The 22,208-nt window shown below is 35.1% G+C and overlaps 2 protein-coding genes and 1 long non-coding RNA gene across 3 annotated transcripts; 2 read left to right on the forward strand and 1 right to left on the reverse strand.

The window, feature by feature from the left end:
- The first annotated feature begins 664 nt into the window (after positions 1-664).
- On the forward strand, positions 665-13,205 carry LOC149738908 (WD repeat-containing protein 35-like). The gene is made up of 29 exons (XM_089874899.1): positions 665-868; positions 1,033-1,125; positions 1,584-1,683; positions 1,931-2,023; positions 2,379-2,560; positions 2,895-2,975; positions 3,293-3,458; positions 3,749-3,894; positions 4,265-4,390; positions 4,711-4,814; positions 5,232-5,374; positions 6,070-6,211; positions 6,269-6,338; positions 6,555-6,608; positions 6,817-6,926; positions 7,213-7,294; positions 7,599-7,727; positions 7,919-7,999; positions 8,278-8,414; positions 8,761-8,964; positions 9,219-9,365; positions 9,566-9,698; positions 10,076-10,228; positions 10,535-10,677; positions 10,838-10,940; positions 11,162-11,309; positions 11,765-11,954; positions 12,449-12,499; positions 12,782-13,205. The coding sequence occupies exons 1-29, from the start codon at positions 845-847 to the stop codon at positions 12,918-12,920; spliced, it is 3,474 nt and encodes a 1,157-aa protein (XP_089731025.1). The 5' UTR covers positions 665-844; the 3' UTR covers positions 12,921-13,205.
- Positions 13,086-20,343, reverse strand: LOC149738909 (uncharacterized). Its single transcript, XM_089874903.1, has 6 exons — positions 20,203-20,343; positions 18,360-18,688; positions 15,066-15,201; positions 14,676-14,850; positions 14,437-14,594; positions 13,086-14,194 (listed from the first exon to the last, which is right to left on the reverse strand). Exons 2-6 carry the CDS (start codon positions 18,562-18,564, stop codon positions 13,711-13,713), a joined length of 1,158 nt encoding a protein of 385 aa, XP_089731029.1. The 5' UTR covers positions 18,565-18,688; positions 20,203-20,343; the 3' UTR covers positions 13,086-13,710.
- LOC149738910 (uncharacterized) lies at positions 15,836-19,831 on the forward strand. Its single transcript, XR_016384627.1, has 2 exons — positions 15,836-16,214; positions 17,404-19,831. It is a non-coding gene; the product is annotated as an uncharacterized LOC149738910 (long non-coding RNA).
- Positions 20,344-22,208: the final 1,865 nt, after the last annotated feature.

Raw genomic sequence — 22,208 nt, forward strand, 5'->3', positions numbered from 1 at the left:
TAACGGTTTTCGGCTAACTCGCTCACGACTCTTCTAAAAATGCATTTAGTATATAAATGAAATGCAATATAGGTTCAAGAACAGAAGTTTACCTTCACAAGTACACCACATTTTTTAGGCAATTTCTCAGATGGAAATGCACCACATTTTAACTCCTTCCTTGAATGATAGGAAACTATGTCCTCTGGTTTAAAGTGCGCTTCACAAATACATGCTCTAAATAAAATACTGTTTAAACAGGACCCTAATAATTTATATTGTACGCGTTATACTTTTCTTTTTTAAGTAATTCCTTGATTCTGTCACCCCTTCGGAAATCGCGTAACCCTAAAATAAAGTTTGTCAACTTCTCACGGTGATCTTTCTCGTCGGAACTCCGTGCTAAATCTGGTCTACGAATAGTAAACAGTGACCGCTTTGCGTTTTTTTTGCTGTGGCTATAGAAACAGTTAGGGATGCAACAGTTACTCATCGTGATCGTGGAGTATACGTATAGTAACCACAGACGCTTGTTTATTTACTTTTCAAGTAACCTGTGTGCAATGATGCGTGACTTGTCTGAAACAAATTCTCCGCTTGCGGTCTATTATAAGTTGTCTATGGTATAACATTTCTATAAAAATTTAAAATTCTCAGAACCGCTTGAAATAAGATAAAAACAGACCAAGTTCTAAAGTTGGTTACTTCGCAGTTTAGCATAACATCTGAACTTATCGCAAAGATAATAATTTAACGACATATCTAAGCGGTTCTGTGTGCTGTAATACGGATAGTATTATAAAAATAGTTTGGGTGGTTTATGGATGATATTTGTTTCCTTTGACGTCTCTGTAACTAAATTAAAATGTTTGTATATTTAAGCAAAAAGGTAAGACGTTTTTTGTATTGTTACAATTTGATAATTTATTTTTTTTACTTTGATTTTCATGGTTGGCTGATTGAGGTTAACTTAATATGACGGAGAACTAGATAAGGGTGCTATAGTTATATATTTAATTATAGCCACCCAAATAACTCTAAGTTTATTTTCAGATTGCAATTCCAAATGGTGTTGCATTGCACTGCATATCATGGAACAAAGAGCATGGATATATAGCATGTGGAGGTGATGATGGCTTATTAAAGGTAACTCTGTGCATGTTATTCTTTATATCCAAACACTGGTGTAAAGTTACGGTCCTTACGTTGCAGGGGCCTGGCAACCCTTTGATTTTTTCTGGACTAATAATGCCTAAGGAATTACGTTCGACCAAACAAAGGCGCCATTATTACTGCACACAAACTTCGTTTACGTTAATCCAAACCAATTTTAAGATAACAAGCAGTGCTAGTGAAAAATCCTCTCGATACATTAACTGCCAATCCCTTTACCCCTAACTACTTACCCCTAAATACTAACCCTCTATGACCCAACCTCTAACACTTTCCACCAGTCTAACCTGTGAAAAACTGAAGGATTCTCCACTAGTGCCCCAAAGCACCCAGCAGTCACTGCATTTAATGCATTGTTAACAATCTGAAATCTATTATTGAAGACAGTCAATCATTAAACCAATTTTACTTACCTACCATAACAATCAAAGGTTTTAAAACTTGAGACCCAACCATCAAAAGATGCCAAGATTCGAGGATTGGCTGCTCCCAGTAATCTTAGTATGAACCAAACCATGGAAGGACACAATGGTTTGTGCGATTATTTAAATCGTTTGCTTAAATTAATTATTGATGAAAATATAACTTTATTTGTGACGTTCTATCATTTTATTTAATATAAACCCACCAACTTAATATTTTTTCCAAGTTGGTGTATTTTACCATCAATTTCATGTTTAATTCCAATTTCTGTTTTATATTGTTTTGTAGTTATATATATGTTTTTTTTGTATAAGATGTATTTCTTGGTAATTTTTTGTGTATTGTTCAAATAAAGGTATAGTGAAAGTTGTGACTTGGAACAATCATTATCAGAAGCTAACCTCAAGTGATGAGAAGGGTCTCATTATTGTGTGGATGATGTTTAATGGTAAGCTAATACCATCTCATTAAAGTTTTGGTTGTTCTCCATGTTTCACCAAGGGACATTTGCAATTCCAAATTTAATTTTTTACTTATATAACTTGCACAGTCAGCTCCACCACAGTTTACTCTACCACAGTTTACTGTACTATTAGTACAGCAGCCTTTCAATAAATAAGTGTGACTTGTTTATTTCTAGAGTGTGAGGCCAACGACAGTCATTATAACACGTATGTTGTTTTTTTCCTCACCCCATGGTGGCATATGAGTTACCACTTTACTTGTTCTGTATTTTTTCATGCATTTTCGATAACCACTCACTGCCGCACATTACTTGTTCTAATTTTTTCCCTTTTTTTCAGGTCAATGGTTTGAGGAAATGATCAACAGTCGCAACAAATCCATCGTCCGCTCCATGTGTTGGAATGCTGATGGACAGAAGATCTGCATCGCTTATGAAGATGGTGCTGTGATCCTGGGATCAGTGGATGGGAACAGGATATGGGGGAAGGATTTGAAGAACATGCAGCTTACTAATGTTGCCGTGAGTCCTATGTGTGATGCGTGTAGTGTGTAGACAGTCTGTGTAGAGTGATATTATGAATGGCCCAAGCCTAACTGTGTGACTGAACTTCACCTTTTTTAAAGTTTGGTGTTGCCCTAAAAAAGATCAGAGTGCTAAAATGATGTCAAAATTCTGGTTAGTTTTTTCCGGATTTGTCTTTGCAAAATGTAAGGCAGCTTTTATTTGTTAGTAGTGATCTGTAAAATTTATGTTGTACCATAAGCATACAATTTTAATATTACAAATATATTTTTTTCTTAATTTACATAAACAAACTTAACAAAACCGTTGATTAAACATTATTTCATGACAGTGGTCACCAGATGGGAAGATTATATTATTCGGTACAACTAGTGGGGAGGTTCATATATATGATAATAATGGACAATCCATTGTAAGTTTTGCTTCCAACTTATCGTTAATCAGTATTATATAGTTGCGTGATACTTAAAGCTGTTGATTGCTGGTAAATTTATTACCTGCATTTTAGATACCAGTATAGTGTTTTATTTCAAAGGAAACAAAATACACTTAAATACTAAAATTAAGTAGGAGGGGTCATGGTACAGTTTCTCACTTGAAATAATTTAAGTTATATTATAATATAAAAAAATAAAGGTGTTTCTGTGTTATTTTACTGTTTTAAATTACTAAATTTTTCTTTAAAACTTTTTTTCAGCAATATTAATGTCATTTTTCATAAACTTGCAGGGCAAAGTTGAGTTATATTGCCTGGTGAATGTGACTGGTGCTGTTAGCTTAGCAGCAGTGGATTGGTATAATGGTAGGTTAGGGTTTGTTGAACCTGATTGCCCATGCTTGGTGATTTGCTTTGATAATGGAAGATGCCAAATCATGAGAGATGAAGTTGATGATAGTAAGTTGAATATATGTTTTTCAGTTGTACTCTATGTAATTTTTAGAGGCCATTTTTTAAATTCAGAAGAGGCAATTTAGTTAGATCTGGATGCATAATCGTAAGAAATAAGTTTTTGCTTTTTTTTTGTAATGTTTACCGATTAATACAATGCAGAAAACTCCTGGGTAAATTGTTCAATACATGATATTTAAAATTTGAAGGTATTATGTGCTAACAGTGTCCATCTAACTCTAACCTAATATATAAAAACATACATAAAACTATACAAAAGAAGTTGTAAACTTTAGAACCAATTTTGATTGACACAAAAATGGATGCGATTGACGCGAAATGGAACGACACCGGGTCCATCCTCGCCATCGCTGGCTCACAACGATCCATTCAACAAGATAAAGACATCAATGTGGTTCAGTTCTTCTCATCTTTTGGAGAGGTAACCTTGGAATATGTTATGTCTTAGTTTATAGTAAAAGAAGGTATTGGTTTGAGGCTTATTGCTGCCACCATTGTGGGTGTATGTATCCTTGGGCAAAACGCTTAGGAGGAATTGTCCTAACTCAGCGATCGCGTGTTGTCCAAATTGACAGTCACATAATAACAAAAGTCACCCACAAAGCTACAAATGTTGCTATTCCTAATCTGGCACAAGGTGATGAAACAATGTTATAAAGACTGTAGTAGTGCCCATCCAACTTTTTGTTAAGGTATTCTAATTTAAAGAATTTTGTATGATAGACAATAATGCATTGTTTGATTTCATAACTAATTACAGCATATTGTAACTTACCATTATATCCCACCAGCCCCTATACACCTTAAAAGTTCCTGGGAAACAAATCCAATCATTAGATTGGGAGAAAGGAAGTTTGAGAGTTGCACTTGCTGTTGATTCTTTTATCTACTTTGCTAATATAAGGCCAGATTATAAGGTAATGTTAATTATAATGGCTGTTATTGTAGATTGCAATTTTTATTTATTTTGTTTTCTATGTTTGTAAAGTGTATTCGAAGTTTATGTCTGTATTTTACCAATAATAGGATTTTTTTATAAATTTTGTGAAAAGATTTTTTTTTAAATGATATATGCACTTCTTCGGGCATTTTTTTAAGAGACATATTTAAATATATCTTATACACTGTACACATAATGTTTTCCCTAACATATTATAAATTATACATGTAGCTGCTCACTGTATGGATAGATATGTGGTGCTTTTGGCTGTAATTTTAAAATACCTACATTATACAGTGGGGTTACTGTGAACACACAGTCATCTACGCTTTCATCAAACCTGAACGTGCAGAACATTGTGTAATATTCTGGGACTGGAAGACTAAAGAAAAATATGTCAAGTAAGGATATATTATGTTTATGGTGTAGTGTTTGTTTATTTCACTTTTGTTTGTTTTTTCCATATATGTATGTATATATATATATATACATATATATATGCTTTTTATTTTAGGTTATAAATAAAAACTGAACACGTTGTGTATACGCATTAAATCCCTGTCTTTATTTCAAATAATCAATTTATGCAACAGCCACACTTTTTAACTGACACCCTTTCCATACTTTTAATCTATAGCATGTTTTAATAACTGTTGTTTTGGTGTTGATTCCCTTCTCTTTGTTCTTTAAGTTACATGATCTTCGCTATCGTTTTTAAAAAGATAAAAAATTATTTTATGTAATGTTACTGCCTGGTGCTACTAGTACTAATACAAGATAACTGACCATATTAAAAATTAAACATACATTTTATTAAGGTATGTGAAGCATTTGTTGCTGATGGAAGCATCAGGCAACCACTGTTGCTTAGTCACAAGGGCAGAAGATGATGATGAACAATATGCTCTTGTACTTTGCAACACCATTGGCACTCCCATGCTATCCAAGTTTGTGGATATGGGTAAGTACATTATAATCCAGTTGGGACCAAGCTCTTTTACATTTGAATATCCTATTGCAAAGAACATATGATTACTTTTATACTTTATCGTGCCTTTTTATGTTAAACTGTAAAAACTATATTTTTAATTTGTTAAGAGTGTACTGGTGTTGGATATGAATGAAATGAATGAATGTAACTTACTTTATCCTCGCGTGGCCGGAAAACTCATCACATGGGTTTAACACCTCGTGCCAGCTTATGAGTTACCGTGTATGTTACTCTGTGGGTGATTATTTTTTTTATGTATGGTTGATAATTTAGACAACCCATTAGTGACCACTGGGTTGGAGCAATTGCCGTTAAGTGTCTTGCCCAAGGACACATACGCCCACAATGGTAGCAGCGTCGAGCCTAGAATCCATTACCTCTGGGTTACAGGCAGGCACGCTAACCACTATGCCACGGAGCCGGACACTAAGGATAGTGTAATAATTAAATAGGACACTAAATTCACCCAAAATGGTACCATCTTGGGAAGCCCTAACTAGTTTGTAGCTACAAAGCTCACGTACAGCTATTTAAAACAGGAACTGTTTTACTCTAGTGATGCTTTGTGATAGTTATGGTCTTTTTTGATTCTTCAGGCAATAAATATTAAATTTTGTGTGTGTTTTATTTTAAATTATTTTAATTATTTCTTCTGTGCTTTTCAGAGCCACTTTTTCTCACTATGACCGCAACTCACGTGATAGCAGCCTCCCGTGAAGCAGTATACTCATGGCAGTACACCACATCACGTGCACTTGGTCTCTCACATATTGTGACCTCAACAACACGCAAGGACAACAGGGAGAGGTGAGTGCAAATTTTCTGTGATGACATGGAAAGTTTTACCAACTCTTCCATTTTTAGGCTCTTCCACATTGATGATGACAAACCTCAATCTAAAGCTGATTATCTCAACTTTAAAGCTGCTCAAGCTGTAAGTTAACATGTAATAATAATGCAGTAATGTGGGGTAAGATAAGATGGACACCAGCACATAATATCTAAATGTTTTGATCGTGTTTTAAACAATTAACGGTCTATGGAAGTTTTGAGGATAAGGTTTTATAGTTTTTTAAATTTTTTTTTGTTTACTAGCAAATAGGAAAAGAAAATAGAATAAAAAGTTGTTACACTCCTTTATTCATTACAGCCAACAAAGGATCCAATTTGTGCCATCACTTCATCTGACAGACTTCTAGTTGTGGTATGTTTGTTATTTGAATAATATTAATGGTTCTTGAACCTTTTAAGCATCACTTCTTCACTATGCTGTCAATCTGTATTGATTTTCATAAATTTGTATATCATTGTACCAAACCACATATTTTGAGAAGCTCTGCTCCATATACTGGTATGGAACTATAAGCCTATTACACTCATAAAATAATACATTAAATATTTTTAACTCATAGGCCAGAGAGAGTGGTACCTTACAACGATACACGCTTCCTAACTTAGAGTTAACGCACAGATATGCTGTGTCATGTGAACCTAAACAACTAGCATTGAACTGCACATCTGCGTAAGTTTTTAAACCTTGCAATTATACATTTTTTGCTATACAGTTAAACTAGTACTTTTTTGGAGGGGTAATTTGTGAAATTTGTTTAATGCTGTACTGTTTGTGCTATGTTGTCAATATAGTAATAACTTTTGTAAAAATATGATTAAATTGAAAATTTTTTTATATTTTAGGAGGTTATCAATTATAGATACTGGAGGTGTGTTTTCAATATTTGATCATGTTGTCAATATAGTAATAACTTTTGTAAAAATATGATTAAATTGAAAATTTTTTTATATTTTAGGAGGTTATCAATTATAGATACTGGAGGTGTGTTTTCAATATTTGATCTCGATGTTGTTATAACTGATGAACACGGACAAGAGGTGAAATTATATACTGTCACGTCCACAATGCTGCTTAATAATTTATTTATTTTTTACACAACTGCATAAATGGGCTTTATGGACGAAAAGGCTTTTCATCACAAATTTTTTAAAGATTTTGTTTGCAATTTTTTTTTTAAATTGTTATTTAAATTTTTTTAGTAAACATTTTTTTACCTCTAAAAAACTCTTTATAAAATTTTGTTTTTTTAAATAGTTTTTTTAAATCATCATTTAAATATAAAAATACATGCAGTTGAATACGTCCTACATTTCTTTACATTATATTATCCCATTGATCCAGATGATAGGCGAGCATCTAAGGTTGGAACGTAAAGATGCGTGGGACATGAAGTGGGCCGATGATAATCCTGAACTCATCGCTATTATGGAGAAGACGAGGATGTATATCTTCCGTGGACTTGATCCGGAGGTAAGTGTCTTCTACAATCAACAATTTTTCTTTATGTTTGGTGGGATTACTTTTAACTTTGTTTAATAGCAACAAAAAAAAGTTTGTTTTTTTTAATATTTTTGTTTTTAATTTTTATTCCTTTTTTTTATCCTTTTTAATTTTTATTTTTTTAATAATTTTGTTTTGTTTTTTAACATTTTTTTCCTTAGGAACCACTTCAATGCTCAGGATACATATGTGACTTCAGTGATTTGGAAATAAGATCTGTTTTGTTGGATGAAATACACAAGGTAAAGTTTGTTTTATTTTATGCTAACCTCATCTTCAAAGTTAATGGACCAATATTAAGCTCAAATATATGCCGAAAAAGCTACTTTACAAAACAAGTATTATATGCCTAGTAGCAACAAAATGTATTTCAATATTAAGATTTCCTTAAAAGTAAGTATATTTAGGTAAAGTAGAATATTAACAAGTGAAGTTTCTAGTTTTGGTGTATTATTACATAGTTTGTGACAATCGACAAATAACAGGCATATTTTATTTTTGCTTTTTTTGTCTGTGCCAGGACCCGGACAATCCTAGCACGGATGATTTGATTGAATTGGAGGTCAAATCACTTCGTGACACGAGGACATTGATACAAACAGTAGGGATGAAAGACGCCGCTCAGTTTGTTGATGATAATCCTCATCCTAGACTATGGTGGGTAGTGGTATCAATCATAATCGCAAAATTGTTTGTAAAATTTAATGTTATTCAGTATGAGTCCTGACGGTTAAATTGCATTAATAAATCTATGTTTCTTACACAATACATTTTAGACTTTTTTAAGTTATTTTACATTATTCCAAAAAAGTGAAATAAAAAGACCAAAAAAATTGTTTATTATGTGTTATCGTTTAACTTTAACACGGTATGTGACTATGGGTCCCTTTAATTCACAAAGTAGCATTTTTCCCCTGTGATTCAACCAATCTTCTTAATGTACATTTTTGATTGAAAAGATAATTGGAAAATTTGTAAAACTATGTATTTTGATCCCACACAGGAGACTGCTTGCTGAAGCTGCATTAGATCAACTTAACTTAGAAGTAGCAGAACATGCGTTTGTTCGATGTAAAGATTACCAAGGAATCAGGTTGAGTAAGCGGGTAGCACAACTACACAGTGAACCACTCAAACTAGCTGAGATCGCGGCATATTTTCGACGATTTGAAGACGCAGAGAAAATTTACATTGATATGGATAGAAGGTAACTTTATAAGTTGAGCATTTTACAGATTCATGTGGTCGTTATACCAAAGGTTTCCTATCCCATACACCTTCTGCCTGCTTACAAGTTACCATGAATGTTACTTTAATGGTACTGTTTTTTTTAATAATTCATACAACCCATTACTGACCACTGGTTGGGACAATTGCAGTTATGCGTTTTTCCCAAAAACACATAAGCCCATACTTATGCTATTATTGTTTGTGTTCAAATCTTATTTATTTTTGTTCCAGGGACCTTGCCATTGAGTTACGAATGAAACTTGAAGATTGGTTTCGTGTCGTACAACTTCTACAAAGTGGAAGTGGTGGTGCTGATGATAAGAAGTTACTTCAAGCATGGAATGCTATTGGCGATTATTATGCTGATCGACAAAAATGGTGAGATGCGACTAGTGGTTTTATGTATTAAACTGTTTTTTGAAAAAGTTTATAAAATTGAGACAAATTAAAAATTTGTGAAATTCTTATTTTTTTGACTATTTTGGTTTTATACTTTTTAATTTTTAAATTGTTTAAATACACTTGTATATATGTTTGATTGTTTTATAAGTTAGGTATTCTATGTTTTACTTTTTCAGGAAAAATGCTGCTTCATATTACAAGCAGGGTGGAAACCAGGAGAGAATCGCTGAATGTTATTTTATGTTGGAGGATTATGATTCAATGTCCGAACTATGCGACACTCTACCGGATAATCATAAAGTTTTACCGGTGAATATTTACATATATGTGGTCACTTGTAAAATAAATCTTTGAATTATTATTTGGATGAACTCATTATTTTTTGATTGATGGGTTTTTAACTGATTAAAATAGTTGGGTTTTTAACTGATTAAAATAGTTTTATACAGTTGGCTAGTAAACATAAAATCTGCTCTTAAGATTGGCCATGGATTTTAGTTCTAAATATTAGGAAATTCTGGGTGTTGGGGTAATATATGCCTCATTGTCAAGACCTTACCCATACAGAAACAGGAATCACCAGTTTCAGAGTACATTTTAATATGTGTTGCACACTAAAATTTGTTTAATTTTTTTTTGCTTGTGACAGTTTATTAATTTTAAAATATTTGTTTTCTAATCGTCAGGAATTGGCCAAAATGTTCCGAATGGTCGGCATGTGTGAACAAGCTGTCTCTGCTTTCTGTAAATGCAACCGGATCAAAGATGCGATAGATACTTGTGTTTATCTCAACCAGTGGAGCCAAGCTGTGGAACTTGCACAGCAGCATAATGTTAAAGTAAGTATTGGTTCTCTACTAACAAAGCACAATTTTAATTTTCATATTGTTTCATAACTTATTTTAAATATACAAAGCAAAATGTACATTTTTTTTTCAAAATGTCTGTAAAGTTTTAGACCTTTTTTAATTATTAGTATCATATTAGGAATTAATTCACTAATTTGTACAATATTTCATTGTTGTTTTTTCTTATTTACTATTAAATAGATTAAGAAACAGTTTTGAGGTTCTTTGACTTGTATATCCAGAATTTACATGCGTCATGCACCAGTTTATAATAATATTATGTCATGTATGTTACAGGATATAGATCCTCTCCTTGCTAAATATGCTGCACATCTCTTGGAAAAAGATAACATTCTTCAAGCTATTGAATTATACAGGAAAGCGAATCGTTTTGTTTCGGCTGCTAAGTTGTTGTTCAAGATTGCTAAGGAAGAAGAAGCGTAAGTTATAATTATTTAATATAAAAAAGAGAATAATATATGTTTTGGTAGTTTATGTATATTGTATTCTTTATGTATATTTTATATTGTGAGAGTGAGGTCCTACAGCCTCGTCTTAAGTTGGTTGGTATTATCAAAATAAAAAACCATTATCTCATAGAAACGGAGCATCTCCTATGCAGTTAAAGAAGATTTATGTCCTTGCTGCCTTGTTGGTTGAAAAACATCACCAGAAATCAAGAGAAAAATCTACGAAGCCTTCGGTATGTCTTACATACATGACTCTTAGACTTATGATGCAAAAAAATGTTTTAAATACAAAAGCAATAGCTCATATAGTCATATATATATATATATATATATGTCATAGTTGCATCCAGTTTCATGTTTTAATTTAAAACTAAAACCATCCTCAGTGAGTTGTTATGTTTGTATTAAAACTACCCAAGCAGGGTTTTGAACCTGGTACATTCCTAACACGCAGGGTTCGTTGTTGTTGAACGACTTTGAGGATGAAGCAGGTGATGCGAGAGTGATCGGCCAAGCATGGAGAGGCGCTGAAGCGTATCATTTCTATATTCTTGCCCAACGTCAGCTATATGAAGGTTATGTTGATGCTGCTATGTGTACAGGTGAAGTTTGGGAATAAAATTTAAAAAAAGTTTAGCGCTGTGGCATAGTGGGTTCTGTTAGCATGCATTGTTCTAGCCCTAGCCCAGAGGTTAGAAGTTTGAGGCTCAAACATTTCATATTTGGGAATTAAAGTCTTTTTTGCAACTGGTGTCTTGGCATAGTGGTTTGCCTGATTGTAGCTAAGAGGTTGGGGGTTCAAGGCTTGGTGCTGTTACCATAAGAGTTGGGATATGTCCTTGGGTAAAACAGCAATTGCTCAAGATCTAGCTGATGGGTTGTTTAAATTGTTAGCCACATATACTAAAAAAATCATCCACAAAGTTACACATGTGGTAACTCGTAAGTGAACATGAGGTGTTTGAACAACTGTTGTTGCCTGTCTCACAAGGATAAATAAGTTACATTTATTCAAACTAAACCCATATTTTTCATAACATTCATTTCCCCACCACAGCAAGTCACTTATCTGACTATGATGACTTCATTGACGTGAATCGTGTGTATTCGCTTATTGCTGTCACATCAGCTACAAACAGATCGTACGCCATTTGCTCCAAGGCATTCATTAAACTTGAAACAAGCACAGATATTAATGAAAGTGACAGGAAAGCTTATCAATCGCTGGCTATGGATATTTTCTCAAAGTAAGTGTATATTGTGAATTTAAAATGAAAATCTTGGAATCCGATTTCAATGTTTAATCCTTCATTCCAAAATTTATGCTAAAATGAAAATCTTGGAATCCGATTTCAATGTTTAATCTTTCATTCCAAAATTTATGCGTAGCAATTTATTCAAGTTTAGAAGTTGTATATCGAGAACTTGAGGTGAAAATCTTGAAAATTGATTTTTCATTTTTTTATTTCTCATCTTTCCTAATTGATGCTTAGCAACTTAATAACAATAATACTTCTGTTATGTAACCTGGTGCTGTCAGATAAATGTATTTTATAAAAAAAAATATAGCAATTTGTTTATTTACCTATGTTTTAATGTAGTATTCAAGTCATGTCTATCAGGTTAAATGGTGATTTATTCATTGTTTTTTTTAATATTCTCTATAAACTTTTCGTATACTTTCTAAACTTATGTTTGCATATAACATTAATGTAATGGTAAAGTTTAATTTTTCTCAAAGACATGAACCACGAGACCAAAGACATAAACCAGAGCTGGATATGAAGGATGAGTGAGTTGTTTTTACTTTTGTAACTTATACACCTCAACTGGGTTGTCCAGCTTAATAACCACACATAAAAAATCGTCACAAAAATAATCACCCACAAAGTAACATACATGATTAACTCGTAAGCTGGCACGAAGTGTATGAAACAGAACACACATGTGATAACGACTGTCATGCGAGAATAAAGAAAGTTACATTTATTCATTCAGCTTTAAACAATTCATTCATTATATTTACTTAATAATTTGTTTCATTCAGTTTCTTTTTAACATTCTTATGTTTCAGCAACATCGTAGTGTGCCTTGTCACTGGTCGACCAATATTAGATTACGAGTTCTGGACATGCACGACATGCAAACGAAGTGCAATGTCTCAAGAAATGAATTCCAGGCTCTCGTGCCCACTTTGTCATTCAAGTGTTTGATTCCTTAAGGTGGCAGTAGTGAGTCGAAGCTGCTGTAATAATTTTTGTTTTTTAAAAAAGGTCCTTACTAGTGACTTTTATTCCAAGATGTTACAAAATTTCATATATCGTTTTTATTTTTGTTTCAAAACTGTATTCTCTGTATTTTTCTGCTACAAAGGCACATACGAGTTTTTTTACTTTATTCTCAAGACATTTCTTTACCCGTTTAAAAGGTTGCTATCGAACGCGATATACATTTATATATAAATCGTTAGAATATATTCTACTCTATGTCAAACACTATACAGATTGAAGAATGTGAAGAAATTTTTCATCGGATCAAAGTACAAGGTTTGATAGCAAAGGCAGGCAGAATATTCGGTTAAAATGCATAAAGTGAAAGGTCCACTTCAGAATTGAGATGTAAAATATATAGAAAAACTTAGCGTCAAAATTAGGCTACTGTTGTAAGATGTCTACTTCGAACACGCATGCGTGTTTGCCGTGGTCATTTGGTCAAGGTAAAAAAAAACACATTAAAATCACTACGTAAGAAAAACTACGGAAATCTTTGTACAAAGAAAAGTCGAAAAATAAATAAACTCGAAACGCTTTGTTCGAGAAAAGTCGGTGGAATGCGTGGCAAGAAAACGAACTTTCAGTTAAGGAACAAAAGGCTTTTTTGTCGGGTTGTAAAAGTACAACTTTTCTTTGAAAACTACTGTTTTAAAAACGAAAATGTACCAAGGTGTACTCTTCTGCCCTACTAGAAGTACTTCTCGTCATGTATGTTTAGACGTTTGTGGAATCATTTTTCTTTCAGTACATCATCAGTGCTCGTTTTCAAGTCGTGTTCGTACGGCGGCGGCTGACTGGAAACTGATTCTGAATCGCTTTCGCTGCTTGAATCGTCGCTGCCTTTAAATGCAGGCGATGGCTTGAGGACATCTACTCTAATTTCAATTGGAGAGCCGAGAAGATCAGCTGCAACGAACAAGTCGCTTCGGTTGGATTCTTCCGAAATAATGCTGCATCTTGAAAACGTATCATCAGCATGTACTTCGCTCTCAGCTACTGCCGCTTTGTCAGACGCTGTGGTTTCAGAAGCCTCGATTCCTTTTGCCGTTCTCCGTCTACACATGAATATGGCAAACAGAACGGTCACTAAACCAGAGAAAACTCCAAGGAGAATAGAAATCAATCGCTGGGAGTCTGGCCCGCATACAGAACTGCTCGCTACGTCTCGAAGATGGTGTTTGGTGAATGCACTAGGCGAGTCGCAAACCATGTACCTGCACAAATCACACATAAGCAAGCGAATGTTTTAAATGTAAGTTTGTGAATAAAACTCGCAACGAAATTATATGTTCTGAAACAGAACACCCGTGGACCGTGGTGTAAAGGCTGCCGTTGCCCCGCGCCATGCGAGAATAACAAGATATATATATTTATTGAGCACATGAGAGTGCTCGCGATCTTAAATATTAAGACGATCTTTTTCTTTAAAGTTACGTACGCGCTCCTGCCCACTTACCCGGTTCTGATGTTTCTGTTTCTTAAAGAAAGTTCAACGTTTTTCAGCTGACAGTCGCAGTGCCATCGGTTGCCGTGAAAATAGACTTCCTTTAGTTCGTGCAAGTTTTCGAACATTTCAACTTCAAGCGTTTGAAGTAAATTATTACTGAGATCAATCTGTGTAGTGATAGACGTCCATCAGTTCAAGTTAATCAGGTTGTGCTAGCATGGTGGTCCGTATAACGGGTTGCCACTTACCTCAGTAACACGTTGAAGGCCGCTAAAAGTTGAAATTGACAACTTGCCGAGTTTGTTGTTGTTCACCAGCAGGGTTTCAAGTTTACCCAACTTATTTAACGAGGTTGGTGAAATGCTTTCCAGTTTGTTAGAAGACAGATTGAGCTTTCGAAGTTTCCTCAGTTTTCGAATTACCCTGAAAAGTGATTTTTAAAAAATCCAGCCTAAACTTTATCGTAATCATATAACGTTATGTTTTCTCGGTAATTCTGATATTTCTAAAAATAAAACCTTTCTTAAAAATTAACCCCAAATTTCACCTCTACCACAACATCTGATGCTCTTTTTTTCCAGACGTTTATTATAATGTATAGGAAAAGAAACACAATTCCAACAACAAGTGAAACCTACCGATCCGAAACCGTTTCTATTTCGTTCCCATCAACTTCTAAGTCTTCTAAATGAACCAACCGTCTAAATGTTTTGTTTGGGAGAACCGAGATTCTGTTGCCGGTTAAGATCAGGGTACGAGTCCATTTCGGTATTCCTGGGTGCGAAAAACTGCGTTTTATTTTAACGTTCAGTGTATATTGCATGTTAAAACCGAATACTATTGGAAAATACATATAGCGGGGTGGGGAAAGACATATTTTCATTCTATTTCTCGTCCCATTTGGTAAAACAATGAACAAATTTTTAAAACTATATCCCTACGACTCCCATAGACCGTTGTGTTTCATCTTATACTCCACGGTACTGTATACATAAAGAACAAAGCTATTGGTAAATCTCTAGGCCGGTAGAGTATCGTCGGGGTAAGATGGCTACCGTTAAAAGACAATTCCATATTTCATAATCATGTTTTATAAATTAACAACGCTATTTTAGGGTCGTTTGGATACTGTTGTATAATTCTGATAATAAAAAACTTTGCGAATAATTTATTGAGTGTAACCTTGATTGAACTGCTCTAAGCTGTGACTGACGTTTGTAAACTTCCGTCGAAAAATAAATCGTTTGCGAATTCCTCGTCAGATTAGCAATCGATTGCTGGCCAACAATGCCCCTTTATGTAAAGTTTTGTGCATTATGCATATACCGCCCGCCACGCGTCAAGTTAAAGAGAAGACAGACGTGCCTTTTGAACGCCCGACGTCGTGCAGCCCTGTCAGTCAATCAGAATGAAACGGCCCATGTCAAGAGATCCGGTAATGCTTTGTTATATCCCCGGAGCTATTTCGTGTTTTAGAAATCAAATTACAAAAACTTTTAGGTTGGCGTATAGAATCTGGTGTACTTTGCATAATAGTTTTCTTTGCCTCTCAGACTTTCGTTGTTTACTTGAAAACCTCAATCAGGGCTTTAACTGCATGGGTGGCAGGTGCACAGGCAAGCTCCCAGGTTAGGATAACAGCAGACGTAACCCACCCGCAATAATTGCGGTCTAGGCTCGTAAATCGTGTGCACAGTCAAGCGTAAACGCGGTAGAATACAATTTACACCTTGTGCCAGCTCCGCCCCCATCTACGTCAAAGGAGAGATTACTTCACTTCAAACCAGGTGATTTGTGCATCAGATTTGGACGCTAACGCTGCTCTAATCACCTGCGCGGTTCTAATAGATTTCAACCCATCCCTCAAGACAGTTCATCACTCAGTTCTGACTTGTCTGTTTTGCGTGCAGCGATTGGTATTTATCAAGAAAGTAAAGAAAGCAGCAAAATCACACCCGAATCAGCCGTGTACAAGTTACATATCATACACAGCAAATATCATCTTATAAACTACGGTTGATTACATAAATTTTGTCTCATCCACTTTTTCTTTCCAATAAACTGTAACACTCGTTTGCGCTACGAACCACCGGGATTTAAAAACAGTACTTTCGGCTTGAAAACATCATAGCGGTTGTTTTCAACCATGGCACTGAACCGTTAAGTTAAATAATCCTTCCATAATACGCGGATTTGTCGCATTGTGTACTTAGCAGAGCAACCATGTAATTTTTTCAATACTCGGCTTTAGTTGCTTATATACAGTAGAAAATTCACACAGTCGGTTATTTTTACCCCACAAACGTGATCGCAAAGTCTTTACACTGGTATGACACGTCTAAGGCGTTGTCTGGCGTCGGGGTCGCCACTTCACAGACGTTTGCATACGTACCCACCAGAACTAGCCCATGGCCAATTAACCTAACCCCACTTGACACGTCATTTCTACTTCCGGTCATCGATCACGTGGTTGTCGCGTACTTCACTACGTCATTATTTCAAATTGTCCGAGACCGTTATCCCTATTTTCTTTGAGAGCCGAACCCGTTAAAATATGCCGGAACTTCGAAGTAAAAATGCGAGGCATGCGCGCTAAATACTGTACACTGATGGGCCGTGAGATCTAGGCTCGCAGCGCACGCAAGCAACCTAAATCTTTGTGTCGTCGTTTTTTATAGTAGAATGGGAAAAGATGGAATACTGTTTCATTCCATTTTCTCGTCCCATTTGGCAGTAAACAAAGAACTTTCAAAAAATTATTAAAACCGCATCCCCATGACTCCCATTTACCGTTAAAATCCCATATACCGTTGTTAATTGTTTAAAACGTAATCAGAATATTTGGATAGTATGCACTAAAGGTCCCGTCCGCCCCCACCCTACTATATATGTAGCCATTTTTACAGCCATAAAGAGTTTACAATAAGTGCGCAAAATTTGATTTATCGTTGTTATAAAAAACTTCTATTTTTTCAGCACTTTTCAGTAAACCTCAAGCTCAATTTTGGCGAACACACAAACACGGAGGTAAACAAGACACACCCACAAGCGACCGAAAGTTGAGCACAGTTTGCCCGTAACCTCTTTCTAACAAAACACAGCTTTCATTTCCAACTTTATTGTCGAAAACACTTTAATCCCTACCGGAACCTAAAATTTATACAGATCACGACCGAGATAAACCTTCAAACCGCAGAAACTTAATAATCTTGCACAGTAACCCAATCAACTAAAACATCTTTACTTCAAATTGAATATGAGCTCTTTGATCGACATTTTAACGTAATAAAAAAAATATTTTTCCCAATAGAATATTGCATTTTTATCGACACGAATTGACCCGGAAATTTAAAATATCTGTTGTGGTCGGTTTCATACGGGTTATTCGTTCTTGTTCAACGTATAATCTCCTTAAGTCGCCGTAGCTCACCTAATCCAAATCACTGGTTTTTCACAATCGAATCGCTACCGATGTACCGAGCCCACTTCCGAACAATTATTTTAAACCCATGTTACGTCATGTCGAAATATCCGGACGATTTAAACTTGAGAAGAATTTCACCCCGAGATTTTTTGCCTGCGTCATCTATTAACGCGTTTAACGTTGGCGGTTATATTTAACATGGCTTTTTTTGTATATGTGTAGAGCATTTAATATCCGGTTACCCATGTTCGTGTTTTAAATTATTAACAGCGTTCTTTTATGGTCGTGAGAAAACTTATTTTGTTCTGTAAATATTCTTTATTTACTCCAAGATTGAACGATAAAGGAGAACGAAAACACGGGCCATCTTACCCTAGCAATACGCATATCCAAAGATGTTGTTCACATTCTATATAATTACCCATTGGTGTATATATGCCTAATTTTATACACGCATAAAATATGTCAGTATCAAAATCAATAGATGTCAAATATTAATGCGGCTCACCGTAGGGAACTCGGTAGAGATTTTGATAAGCGCATTCCACAGTCAGGGTACTTGGAGTACATTGGCACGCTCGTGGGCACCTCTTTGACCGCGTAGGAGCAGAAGTGACAGGAGAGGACGCGGACTTATTGGTTCGAGTGCTAAAAGCAACCGTCGTTGAAATAACCGCGAAGAGCAATCCTGTGAAAATGGTCGTTTTCTTCATGTTTTCAAATATTCCACTTATTGTTTGAAACGTAAAAGTCGATATATTTCCGTCTAAAATCAGAGTCTAGTTTTGCAGCTTTTGGTTTTTAATTTGCGGGGGTCTCACCCGTCGTCGAAGATATCTATGTTTGAAAATAACAAAATTTAGACAGAAAATTGTATCTGTTTTGAAAATACTTGCGTTTTTAACTTTTTATACCAAGAAGTATTGGCAGATTTTTTCATTTATACTATAGGACATAGACTGATCCATAAAACTTAACGCGTACACCCGTATAGCTGCAGGTGTAACTGTTAGGCTATATTACACATTTTTGTAAAAACAAATTGTTTAAACACTTCAGCACTATAACACACTAGTAGTATATGACTTAATTTGAAGTCTAATTACAATCTGCATTTATCTCGAATTCCCAGCAAAGCCACACTCACTCGTTATATTATATAGCACTCATCTAAACAAACTTTCAAATCTAAATTTTCAAGTGCTTTTCAAGTTCAGCTGGAAAACCGAACAGTCAACTGCCGAACGGCCCGGTTTTTGTTACGACGGCTGGCCGCGTACTACTACCATTTTTTGCTGGTGCTCGGATAAAGGAAAAACGCGACAAAACCACGAAAATACGATCGAAAACGAAACTGCGTTCGACGAATTTAAGGACTCCCTACTATATATACACGTCTCACGACGAACACTACTTTTTAATGGTCGCTACGTCTCACGACGAACACTACTTTTAAATGTCGCTTTTTAAAAGATAAGGGTAGAAGGCGAAGACAGGATCTTGTACCGATGACAGACAGTAGAACCCCCTCTTCCCAGTTTAATACTAACTGCTGTCGGTTAATAACCTCCTGACGTCAAACCGATTAAGCGGAACGAAAAATTCCTCAAAGAAAATTGTTTTTAACCAAACAAACTCAAAAGAAAAGCCTCTTTATATTTTGAAATTCTTTGCTGCCTTTTCTATTACTTTACCTTGAAATTTTCATACGGTGGGGTAAGGTAAGATGGGACACCCTCTCATACCATTTTCTCGACACATTTAGTAAATAGTAAACAAAAAAACACTCTAGGGATTATAAAACCGTATTCCCACGACTTCCACAGACCGTTGTTGATTGTTTAAAACACGATCTGGATATTTGGATATTATTATGTGCTAAGGACGTGCTAAGGTGTCCAATCTTCCACCACCCTACTATATTTCTATAAAAAAGCTTAAAATGTGTTTTCTGTTCCCTATTACACTTCTATTACCGACTCTCGTTAATGTAACACTACCTTAGATTTCGTCAAAGAAATTGTTTGCCATCAGCGAAAGCGAAAAGTCTGTCGTGTGTTTTTACCATAAACAGTAACTTAACCTGATCGGGCAACCGGGCACCGCATACATGTGTATTTGGTGCAACAGATAGCACAAATTGCCCCCTTTGTTGTTTATACTTCTACAAGATTATTCATACTCTAATGATAAACGAAACTCCGTAAATTTTTGCGACTTGTAAAAAAACGCACCCACATCCCGTACAGATTATAAAAGCCAATACATCCCAAAATTTCAATAAAAATAAAATTGACAAATTTTTTATTAATTAATAAAAAGTGTAAATCGTTACTTAATTATAAAACTACCTTAAATCCAGTATTTTTTCTGTCTTTTATAATTAGATACCAACACCGACTTGCTGGTCCTCGCACGTTATCACGATAGTATCTGCCCAAGTTATCACCGAGCCGCTGTCCCCAGCGTAGAATCGGGGCAGTACACGTCCGTGAGAAACACGAAATATACTTAAGGACACGACTGTCCTGCCCCCCGTAACAGTATTGGACATAAGCGAGTTGTTACTGTACCACATAAACAAGTACGTGTCGTTCGGCAGGTTGCGTAATGTTTTATACACTGTCTTGCCTCGCATGTGTATCTTATGTTGGTGGTAACGAATGTCCAGAGAAATTCACTATTTCATTCATTCCCCGAAACAAAATTTGTACTGAACTATAAAATCACAACTGCTACATGATTGTCTGTGTTATAAATCATGTAACGGATCTTACAGGTGTTTGTTTCAAACTGTAAACATTACCCAACGCGTCCATCTATTTGATTTTACATTCAATGACTTGTTATCTTGTTATCAGATTTCTTTTTCTTGTAATCGATACATTTCTATATTTCTTCCCCACGGAACAGAATCGCGTCATCACCTTTTAATAAACTATAACGCAGTTCCAACTCTCGTCTCATAAAATGTTTATAAGGTATTTAAGGAGATCATTTTCTCGCCATATTTGGTAGCAAACAAAGAAAAATAACGATAAAACCGTATCATGTATCCTTACGACTCCCATAAACCGCGTTGTTAATTGTTTAAAACACGATTAGGATATTTGGATATTATGTGCTGAATGTGTCCCATCTTCCCCTACCCCACTATACATGTTAAAACTTTTCTCAAAACAAAGTTTACTGGTCGTAGTTTTGTAGCAACCTTAATTCGTTCCAGTACAGCGTCTATATCTCCTTCATCTCATGTTAAGTTCAGACCAACGTCGATATATCTCGCAAATCTTGATATCTTGTGTCATATAACATACTTTTAATCTCGATTGATTGACAATCTTTTTTATCACTGCCCCAAATCATACACACTAAATAAAGGTAAAACAGAAAGATCCTACTTTTATTAAATCATTTCCAAAACGGCATATGTACAAGAGCACTGAAATGAAAAAAAAAGTTTTTGAATAACATATTTATATTTACATTCCAAAAATTTGATAATGTTTAAAATGTTTTGACTATCCGCCTTTATTAATATTGATAAAAACAACAATACTTTGTGTCATGTACGTAACAAATCAAGCATTCATTGTCAAATAATCGGTAGGTGTTACGTCACGGGTCACCTATTACGCATACATGTCCTACGTCATCGTATGCCCTACGTCATCACACTAACTAACATGCTTTATATTTTCTACGAGAAGATGATTTTCAATGTGACATTTTGTTTACGTTTGTGAGTGTTTTTGACATTTTGTTTACGTTTGTGAGTGTTTTTGACATTTTGTTTACGTTTGTGAGTGTTTTTGACATTTTGTTTACGTTTGTGAGTGTTTTAAAACAACACACGCGGAGATCTAATGTTTAATGGTTATGACCTATAAGCCGAAAAAAATAATGAAAAATATTATGCTAAATCTTTTATAATGGGGTGGGGGAAGACGGAACACATTTAGCACATAATAGTGTTTGAAACAACTGAAATGGTTTACGAGAGTCGTGAGAATACGGTTTTATAATTCTTTGAATGTTCTTTGTTTACTACCAAATGGGACGTGAGAACAAAATGAAGAGGTGTTCCATCTTTCCCACTATATACCCAAAACAGAATCCACTCCAATTTAAAATTTATTTTTGTCCGGTTTTAAATAAACTACAATCCCGTTAGGAAACGCGTATACACCTACATCCGTGTGAGTGGCACGATAGTGGGTCCTAAAAACATCCCAAGCGTCGATAAAGTGACGCAAAAAGGCAGGCGGGGCCATCCTACACTCCAGGCCAGACGGCAGCGGCCTCACCCTACCACGAATGTAACCTTCAAGGGCCAGGGTGATGGGTAAGTAGTATT

Source organism: Ciona robusta, chromosome 3, assembly GCF_009617815.1.
Source record: "Ciona robusta chromosome 3, ASM961781v2".
Classification (NCBI taxonomy): Eukaryota; Metazoa; Chordata; class Ascidiacea; order Phlebobranchia; family Cionidae; genus Ciona; species Ciona robusta.